The following is a 10,725-nucleotide window of genomic DNA, read 5'->3' as shown; positions in this document are numbered from 1 at the left end:
GCATTTAACCTTGCAGATGTCATGAGAAGTTGGGGAAGTGGTCTGCATTCACCTGTGATTCTTAGAAGAGGATAAGCCTCAGAATCATCCGGAAGCTCCAAACCTGAGATTCTCACTCAGTAGAAATCAGAAGCTCAAGGGCATCGTCCTCCTACCTTCTCAAGCTCCTGTGTGATTCTGACACATTAAGTTTTGGTGTTTGGGAACTACCGGGAGGTCTCAATAAAAAGATCTGGCTTGGGTTTATGAGGGCCTGCTTAGCTGGGTTGCAACTGTTAACGGTTTTGCTGAAATTGGTACACACGGCCCACCAACAAATACAACCAACATCTCTTATGAAATGAATGAATTTTTATTTCTATTTTATAAAGCTTAATATCTTTCTAAAAGAACAAAAAATCAGCTTACATGTAGTAAAGTTACAAGTAGATAGCTATAGATAATATAGCCATTGGGAAAAAGAGCAGAGCTAAGTAGCATGAAGATAAAAGCAGTAAGCAGCAATAAAATTAATACCTACACAAAACTAGCAGTGCAATAAGATTAGCTGAAAGCAGCTTTACATTGAAAAAAAAAGTTACTTAAATACAGAAATAGCACCTTACAAAAAAGAATTGAGAAATGTAAACTTGGTAGGTAGATTCAAGTATAAAAGTTATACTCCCAACTCTTGTACCAGAATGAAAGGGTTTCACAAACCCTGGACAGTGTAGGGCACACACACCTCCCTCAGTGTCAATTCAAAGCTGCATTTCCTTAGCAGGATCCCCAGCAATTCTGTCTTTTACTAAGTTATACAATGATAGACTCAAGATTGCCATTGCTTCTTCACGACCCCGACTACCCAAGTCCAGCTTAGCAGCTTTCCTACCGTCAGTTGCTCTGTCAGAAGCATACGTTTTTCTGACAGAAACAACCCCTGCATTCTTTATCTTTTTACGCATCACAAAACCACATTAAAAAGTGGGTACTGAATACAAAAGGAATTGGTTCTTCGCTTTCTGTTGCTGAGTATGGTCACAGAGTCATAATGTTCTGATTTAGGGGGTTGCTTCTTCACACCCCTCAAGAACCGTGAATTCTCTGAGGTTTGTATGGTCATATCATGAACAGAATAAGAAAAGAAAAAAAGGATAGCAAAGAAGTTAAAGTAGGAAGTGGCAAGCATCCAAAATCAGCGCGGGGAAAATCAGATTGTGATCTCATGTAAATATAGACCTTTCAAGTGAAAATACGTTGTGGAAGTTTCCAGGTGGTGGATTTAGACATGCTCATACCCTGTGCAGATAGCGCCGCTGCGTGTCCTGTATTTTCACTGAAAAAGGCATATTTTTGTTTCAAGGGGAACTCCTCAGATTAGCTCCAGGTAACCATTACCAGGAGATTGTTGATGATTAGAACCATAATTTTATCCGTTTAACACTAGAAAAGATTGTTAAAAAAAAAAAAAAGAAAAAGAAAAAAATGCCATCTTGTAAACTTTAAAAGTTTAGTGTTGATAAAAATTTTATATAATAACAAATTTATTTAATCTGGCTACCTACCTCAAGTTTTCAAAAATCTTGTGGGGTAATAAGGCTAATAGTATCCTGTAGTTAATATAAAACTACTTTACTCAGACTCCCAGAGTCTCTTAAATTAATATTTTTATTTCATATAACATTTTATTGGGTCCAAAAATAAAAATAAAATAGAATCCAACACCAAAATTCCAAATCTAAGGCAGAAGCTTAAAAAAGAAAGGAATGAAGAAAGGAAGGAGGGAAGGAAAAAAGGAGAAAGGAAGGCCTTTACTGGAAGAGACAAGAATGAGGTACATCAATAAATCTAGGAATACAAAGAGCTAGTTTGGCTACTTAATGAAATCCTAAAGCAATATGGTTTAACAAATGGGTATTGCATAATAGTTTCCAGAATTGTATTCATGCTAGAACAATGATCCCTGCACTCACCGCTCTTAGTTTTCAGAAACACTCTGAAAAATAACTGGTTTGAATACTCTTGGATACTGAACATAATCTGTCCATTTTCCCTCTTACCCTTCACGAATAAAAAAAGCCAAAGGAAAAAAAAAAAAAAGATCACCTATCGGTTGTATATCAATTTCTACATCATTACTTTTCAGAATTCTACCAAAAGGTCCCATCCAGGTTCCAATATTCCATATAATCACTTGCTACCATCCTGATTTATTCAACAGACAGCAATTCTTAGAAGGCATCCATACCTGATACTCTACAGTTAACATTTAAATAAAAAACCACGGGGCACGTAGTGAAGGAAACTGCACACGGTAGGATTTTTACAAATGAACAGTAAAACCTTACGGTTCACACCGGTCAGCTCTTAGGCTGCTAGCGTGCATCTTGCTTCTCATGCCCAGACAGGGTCAGCACAGTTCATTATAGCACGTGTGCCATTCACAGTTATTTTGGTCGTAACATTCCGTCATGCATATGCATTTATCCACACTCTTAGTAGGCTGTAAAGTAAGTGCAGGGCAAATTATAGGAAAAAAGTATACACATTCAAGTCGTCATACCCTGAAAAACATGTATTTTGCTGTAGTTGTAAACTTTTTGCACTAAATCCCATTTCAGGAACAAAATAAATAATACCATAGGGTTCACAACTGGAGTCGGCTTCCTGATGAAGCCTAAGGAAGCAGTAGCTTTTTTAAACTGCAGAAAAGAAGTTTCTCTCACCACAGATCTATACTCAGGGCGAAGGGAAAAAAACCTGCCAAGATGCTCACCCTAGTTAAGTGCTGGACAGCCCCCCCCGCCCCCAGTAGAAACACCACAAGGCTCCAGTAGCCTGTGCAGATCTACTTCCAGCAATAAGAGGATTCTTGAATCAAAACCACGTAAGTCAGTCGGTGCTTCACTGACACCAGACAGAGTCTGGACTCTGATATTAAATGCACAATTAATAACAATTGCTTTCGGGAAAATAGGTGATTCATGATGGTGGGAAGTTAACATTAGAACCGGTGGATGAAAGAGACAGGACGATGCGTGTTGGAGACCGGCTGGTTTGCGTTCCGCTTTGCATTCGGCGTCAGGGCATCGCCTGCGCTGGGGAAGGTCAGCGGGGTGGCTCCCACCCCTGCCTGGCACGGCGGCGGGTTAGTCAGCTTCGCTGCTGGGGATTTCGAGTCTCCTCTGCGCTGAGCTGGTGTTTCGTGTGGGATTCCTCTCTCTTCTCCTAAGGACGGGGTCTCCGAGGCGGCCAGGCGTCTTGAAAAATGTCTCGCGATGTGTGCGTCGGATGCTCTTGGGGGTCACGGGAACTGGGGACTAGAAGAGCAAATAAAAACAGAAGTGAAGTCAAACTGTTCTCAGTCTCCGAACTAAGAAGCCCTTTCTGGACCTGTGTCATGATCTTCATGCAGGCGTTCTCCTCTTCGGTTTTCTGTCATTCATCTGCTTTATCTCCTCCCCACCACTTCTCACAGCTGGGAATTCACTTCGTTTTGTATGCAGAAAGGCAGCCTAGCGAAGAGTTTGGGAGCGCGGCACCCGCACAACTAGCTGGGTGACTTTGGGCAAACTACTTAACCAAGCTGTCCCTCGGTGTTTATCCTCCTATAAACATTGCATTTTGAGAAATGACAGATGCTAGGAATCTTTGCATTAGTATCCAGACTCTGTTTCTCTGAATTGTTTTTATAGCTGTACAATGAAAATTCAGGGTGCTCTCCTTTTATTCATCTAATGAAATGAAAGCCTGGAGAAATCATCTGAATATTCAGCATTCACCAACAAGGCCCCTGAAATAAGTCCCTCTAATTTTAAGGAACAGATACAGACAAACATAGACAAAATATTTTTGTCTTTAAAGCACAGCATCTCCTGCCTCCAGGCTACATGCTTTATGAAGTAAGCAGATGACTTCTGGGTGTACAACAGAAGCTGGATAGACCCTGACCTGGAGCCTCGTCCTGCAGTCATGGGACTAGATGCAAAGCTCAAGAAATGCAGACTGACCCCATCACAGAATGATGATCTTCCCGGGCTCACGTCAGGACTCACCTGTTGTAATTTTACTACGGAGACAGGAGGCCCCGCATACGCAGGGGATTCAGGCTGGATGATGTTGTGTGACCTTGACATCTCTGGACTCAGGCTGAGTGGGCGCGGACCCTGAAGCTGAGGGTCTGCAGAGGGGAGTGCTGATGATTTTGGATTAACCACGTTTGCAGGGCCGATGAGAAGATGAGCTGTTGATCCGAGGCCAGGCAAGCCAAAATTCACAGGTCCCGCATTTGGGAGAGCACCAGGGGCAGAGGAAAGCGGCCTGGGCATAGTGGGAGAATAGAGAACGGGGAAGGGGCCCAGCGTCGGAGATGGTAAGACCATGCAAGGAATGCTGAGGGGTGGCAACTGCCCTGAAGGGGGTCCCACGGCATGGGGGTTCTGACTGCCAGATAAGAGCACGTTGAAACCATTTAATCCTGAAACAGAAGCAGAACAAGGTGAAAGTCAATACAATGGAAGGTACCATTCCAGCTCACATCCCCCACAGCCCTTCCAAATGGGAACCCACAATGAATGGATTCCACCTGACCAGGCCAACTCCCTTCCCGTGCTCTCCTTGCCCTGTACTGCTTCTCCCCAGCAGTGGCCATCAATGAAGTCCCCTATTCACTTGTGTGATAATGTGGGGGGTTGTCTGTGTCTCCTGAGAAGACCAATTAATGTGTGTTCCATTGAATGCCAGTTGAGGAGGAAAGTGAACTTGGATGGGAAAAATTTTATCTTTATTTTTATAAACTTCTAACAAATTTATATTTCCCTCAACTTGGATCACAGGCAACAAATCAAACAGTATTAATAGTACCTTGACTTTGTCACTAGTAAAAAGCACATATGTATTTATATAATATTATAGCTATGGCAGATTCTTACTAGACTGTGAAGCTCATTATGACTTTGAAATGATGAGAATACTGGACCTGCTGTCAGATCTTTTTATTGCTATCATTTAAAAAATTATTTTTCCTAATTGTATTTCAGTATAATTGGCTTCCCTTATTATCCTATGTATTCAGTTCTATACATTTTTTAAACATTCTGAGGAGGACTCTATGGGCTTTACCATAGTGTCAATAGGTCTTTGGTCCAGAAAAAGCTAATAATCCCTGTGCAGAGCTGTCATTTTCATTCAGTAGCGACTGAGTCTGTTTTCTTGTTTATCAGTGTATCGGCACCACTGAGTATCATGCTTACATGAAACCCTCAAAAAGTATTTGCCAATGGAATAATGTTTTGTAGATAACTGAATAATAACAATTACCTAACCTGTGAAGTGAATGGAAACTTTGGGAAAATCAATTTAAGTCTCTCTGCATCGAGAGCAGCTTTATGTACACAATGCATGTCTTAAAAAAAATAGGTATCTATTCCAGCTTCATTTCAAAATACTAACAGCATTTGAGTCTTACTGTCAGGTACTATTATCCGAAGTGCTTTAAATGTATTACCTTATAAAATTCAGTTCAGTTTTGAGAGCAGCCCCACGACACATGTGCCGTTGTTAGTGCTGCTTTACCAGCGAGGATGGCTAAATACTTAAGCTCATGCGGATAATAAGCGGCTCTAATGTCCAGCCCTCTCACTCCAGCCCTGACCGTCAACCATAATGCCACGCTCAGTACCTCTGGATATTCACAGCACGCTAGCTGTACGTGGTGGCCAATAGATTTACATTGTTCAGTAAGCTGAACCAATGCCAGACTCAGCTGAATTATAAAAATAGAATGATCTTTTGAATTGTGCTTTTTTAGCAAATCAAGTTTAACGCATTTAAAAAAATCACTTGCCCTAATTATTTTCATAGTCCCCTTCGAGGTGGCCAAAGTGAAAGCAGCCTCTACCCTCATTTCATAGGTGGGAGAAAAGAAAAGGCTGAGAGTAAAACGGTTCAGAGGCTGTGAGACAGCAGCTCACGGATGACTCACTTTAGCCGGGTGACATGGACAGAAATGTAAAAATCTAATTTATGATTCGACCCCCCTGAGGTCCCCAAAGACACGATGACATCCCTCACCGGCCGGCGACTGCACGTAAAGGTACTGCAGCAAAGAGGGCTCTTTGGTGCTTTCATTTTCTTTTGAAGACTTTTCAATCTCTGTGTCTCTCGAAGTTTTGCCCCACTCAGAAGAAACGAAGCAGTTGGCCAGGGCCTCTCCTGAAGCCTCTTCTCCAGCTGAGACTTGGGCCTCCATGTGAATGTCTTCAGTGGGTACAGAGCCGCTGTTACCCGCGGTCTTGCGGGACGCAGCATCTGCGGACTCTGAGGGTTTCTAGGCATAGCCAACCAGGAACCGGAAAAGCAAGTAAAAATCCCAGTGGTAAATCTCGATAGCAGCTTTCTCAACATAGCTAACACATAAACAAACAGGTCAAAGACAGCCTCGTGCCACGCTGAATTGTATATGCCTGTTGTTTCAGTCATGCTTCTAGGAATGGGCTGAAAAAAATCAGTGTCCAGTCACGTGCTTCTACAAGCTTAGGATTCTTAAGCACAGAAATGATGGAATTTTAACAATGACAGACTGGCCCTGGTGTTTAGACTACAAGAGAAATTTCGGAGCTGCTAACGCGTAACGGGTGTGGATGCCAGTCTTGGTTATCTAAGGCCTATGTATACCAGTCAGTCAGTCACGGCTGTTCTGCCACCCCAGGCCACATACGAAATTAGAAAGATTCACTCTGGAAAGAGAAAGGAACAGAAGAGAACGGGTCTTCAATAAAATACTGGTTTCCATGGGTGAGCCCAGCGGACCCAGCAGAGCCAGCTGTCATGACGGGGCTTCTGCTTCCTGAGTGTGTGGTCAGATCTCATTCACCTCCGAATGGCTACTAAGAGGGAGATGTGAACAGCTCCTCTTTTTGTTCTTTCACTTTGTAGCTGGGGAAACAGGATCTCGGAGCTGTGATGGGAACGGACAGACACCGAAAGACCAGCAGCACCCACACGGCCGACTCTGGTGCTCAGGAACATCCTGGGTTCAGACGGTTATTGTCAGTGATCTCAACTCATTTAAGGAAAAAAAGGACAGCCCAGAGATGGGGAGAAAATACGCAAACGTATTCACGGTGACTGACTCTATGTGGTGGGGTTATGGGTCTTTTTTTTTTTTTTTTTTAACACCTTTTAGCATTTTGTGCAAAGTAGGAGTTTTATAAAAGTCACTTTTCTTATGGTTATTACTTTATGGCAAGATTTTATGGCAGAGCCAGTCCCGGGCTTAATTATACAAGTGATACATGAAATACCTCACATTCCAGACTCAATAGCTTGTTAGCATCTGTGCGTCTTTATTGGAAGGAACTCTGGGTTAACGGCCGTCACCAAGCGCGCCCACCCGAACTCCCTTACCTTGGGCATGACAAGAGCTAGAGGGCTGTCTTCGTAGTCCCTGCTCTGTCTTTTCGTGGCTGGCTCCTCCTCCTGACGCTTGCGCTCCTCCCCGAGGCGCTTCTGAACTGAGGGTGCGGAGGGCGGCTCTGCTGCTGCGGCTTCCGCGCTTCTGCTGTCCCTCTCGGACCCCGAGCCTGAGCCCGGGGTCGGTCCCTCCTGCAGGCTCCCATACAGCATGAACAGTGAGGTGGAGGGCACGTACACCACGGGCTGGCCGGCCAGCAGGGCCGGTTTCAGGCTCTCCACGTCCGAGGCTGCAGAAGCTGGTGAGACACTCACTTGTCCAGTCAGACTGTTCTGTGTGGAGAAGGCCTGCAGGTCCGTTTGGGCCGCAGAAAATACTTGGTGAGCTAAAGGGTTAGCACAATATTCGGAGTCAACAGACAGGCCAGGGAAAGGAGCAGCAGGGTCCAGGCTGCTAGACGGAGCCATCACTCTCTTACTGGCAAAGGCTTTCCTCCTGCAATAAAAGGGAACATCATGGGTCCCATCAAGTTACCACCTTCCACCAGCTCCTGATTCTCTGCTTTCCTAAAGACAGATGTATCAAAGCAGAAATGAGATACTGCTGCTCAAGCTGATACTAAACTGTGCCCCCTGAGCCCTATGAGCTAACTCCAGAGGCAATAACCATATAACCTGGATGGATGGTTAGGGATGGGGTGGGTGAGCCCTTGGGGGAATCTCAGGTTAGAGCTCAGACTGGCTCTCCCCTGTCTCCTCTACATCTAGTGGTTATCAGCCAGCCACAAAGTGACTGCTACCCCATAGCTGGCCCACAGATGCCCTATGACTAACATAATATCAGACTAATTTTACATAATTATGATAGTTACCCCCAGCCAGTTGACAAGGGAGGAAAAGTGAGGCTCAGAGACTAATCAACCTGCAGAAGGTCAGCCACCCCACTTGAACGTGAGGAAACTGGGTCTCACACTCAGGCACCGGATGACGTCTAGGTAGATAGCTGAGACCGGACCAGAGTTTCATTTAAAGGACACCTCTGGTTTGTCTCCAATCCACTGTGAGATAAATGGAGTGGGCAGTGAGTGAGGAAATAAAGTTATCTCCTAAATTATTTTCTGTCATTCTTGTCCTATTCTGCTCAGTATTCAAATTGTTAGGCACAACACATTCAAAATTAAGCCCCACTTAATATATGAGATTATAAACAATGTCTGGGCCTTTTATTTGGAAAGATTTCTAAATATTAAAAAACATTTATGTTTTTAGTGTATTTTTGGAAACAGATGAGGAAAACCCATTTAAGACTCCTTTAAGAACTAGTAAACAGAGGACAGGGATTTCTTTGAACCTTTCTGATGGAATCAGACCTATTTTTCCCCGTCTCATTGTCCACGTGCTGCCGGGAATCAAATGGAGGGCGCTGGGCTGCAGAGATGAGTAAAGCTCTCCCCCCACAGCCCCTCTGAATGAGAAGTCACTACCACTCAGCTTTGTGAAGCTCAAAATGCCCACACTGAGTATATCCCCCACCATCCTACCTCCAGTCATTCACCTTCAACCTGCCCATCTCCACCAATAGTAGCACCATCATCTGAGACCCAGGTGTCCTTTGTGAAGTCTCTTTCTATCTTGGTGAGTCTTGCCGACTCACCGTCTTACACTGATTTCCATTCCTTTCCACCCGCAGCTGACATGGCTCAGACCCGCACCACGACAGACCAGAATGGCTGCAGAAGCGCCAGCCCACCTGCTTCAAGCAGCCAGAGTGTTCTTCTCCAGTAAGTCTGCTGTAGGTCTTTATTGTCTGTCTCATAAACCCAAACTCTTCTATCTGGATTTCAAAGCTTTTTTTTTTTTTTTTTTGCCAATTTGACCTATTCACCTCCAATACCCCGAGTTCTTCTTACGAATGAGGTTTCCTCTTACTATCCTATTTGTACAAATCGTTATAGCTAAACTAATCAGTATATGGTCCCCGTACTCCCTGATCCTGCCTCGCAATCTGTTTCTTCCCAAATCTGTCATTAAAAACCTCTCTTGTGGGATGCCTGGGTGGCTCAGATGGTTAAGCATCTGCCTTCGGCTTGGGTCATGATCTCCAGGCCCTGAGATCGAGCCCCACGTTGGGTTCCCCGCTCAAAGGGGAGTCTGCTTCTCCTTCTGCCTCTCCCCCCAGCTCATGTTCTTTCTCTGTATCTGTCTCAAATGAATAAATAAAATCTTAAACGAAACAAAACAAAACCTCTCTTGTTCCCACATTAGCATTTCCTCTGCTTCTTCCCATAATATGTGATTTCCTTTAAAATCAGACCCAAAATTTGAGTCCGATAGCCTGGTTTGAATCCTGGCTCTGTCACTTCTTAGCACTGTGACCTTGGGCAAGTTATTTAACCTCTTCGGGTTTCTGTCCTTTCTATAAAATGAAGATAAGAGTACCAAACTCAAATGACTATGGTTGTGATTAGATAATATACATAAACTTTCAGAACAGGACCTGGTGGTTCATAAACAAAGTTAGATACAGTGATGATAAGTGATTCCAGGAACTACAATCATCAGTTCTCAGCGCCACGTTAGTAGTGAATTATCTTTTTTCAATGTATTTGTTTTTGTGTTTTCCCCTGTAAGCTTTCATTAGCTTAGGAGATAAATTTTTCATATTTTTGTGTCCCTGATGCTACATCCAGCACAATGTTGGGCACAAAGGGGAAACTTAGAAAATTCTTAATAAACAAATGGCTGACTTAGGAGCAAGACTGCTAAAATTTACCTTTCGATGGGTGGCATTTCAATGGAGTCAAAGTTAACACCAGAAAATATAAAAGAATACACTCAGGGCGCCTGGGTGTCTCAGTGGTTCAGCATCTGCCTTCAGCTCAGGACATGATCTCAGGGTCCTGAGATCGAGCCCCGTGTCAGGGTCCCTGCTCAGTGGGGAGTCTGCTTCTCCCTCTCCCTCTTCCCTTCCCCTTGCTTGTGCTCTCTTTGCCTCTCTCTCGCTCTCTCTCAAATAAATAAAATCTTAAAAAAAAAAAAAAAAAAAAAGAATACACTCCAAGTTTTTTGAAGACTACTTACTGTGAACTGTCTTCTATTTTCTGTCGGTAAACAGCCGCCAGGCTTCCAATTTCTAAGGAGTAGCCACCTGATCCTGAAAAGGAAAATAAAACTCTAACAAAATATGGCAAGAGACTTAGGCACACCAACTGTATACAGCTAGATTCATTATTCACTGCTCAGGGATTATAAGATTATCTCAAATCCATTCTGGTTTTGATTCAAAGAGAGAAATTTCCAGAAGCTAGCTGTTAATGGGGAATTCAGGTCTCA

At 43.7% G+C, this 10,725-nt stretch overlaps 1 protein-coding gene across 1 annotated transcript in view; it reads right to left on the bottom strand.

Moving 5' to 3' along the window:
* Window positions 1-1,440: 1,440 nt before the first annotated feature.
* E2F7 (E2F transcription factor 7) overlaps window positions 1,441-10,725 on the bottom strand; it is a 35,878-nt gene continuing 26,593 nt past the window's right edge. The window contains exons 9-13 of the mRNA XM_045779976.2: window positions 10,474-10,546; window positions 7,387-7,888; window positions 6,052-6,307; window positions 4,035-4,456; window positions 1,441-3,299 (exon numbers count right to left, since the gene is read on the bottom strand). Of these exons, the coding sequence (XP_045635932.2) occupies window positions 3,129-3,299; window positions 4,035-4,456; window positions 6,052-6,307; window positions 7,387-7,888; window positions 10,474-10,546 (1,424 nt within the window). The 3' untranslated portion in view covers window positions 1,441-3,128. The remainder of the gene's footprint in view (window positions 3,300-4,034; window positions 4,457-6,051; window positions 6,308-7,386; window positions 7,889-10,473; window positions 10,547-10,725) is intronic.

The sequence above is a fragment of the Ursus americanus genome, chromosome 17 (genome assembly GCF_024610735.1).
Source record: "Ursus americanus isolate L20-20 chromosome 17, mUrsAme1.1.p, whole genome shotgun sequence".
NCBI classification, from domain to species: Eukaryota; Metazoa; Chordata; class Mammalia; order Carnivora; family Ursidae; genus Ursus; species Ursus americanus.
Note: the sequence above shows the minus strand (reverse complement) of the source record. Positions and strands in the feature narration are given on the sequence as shown.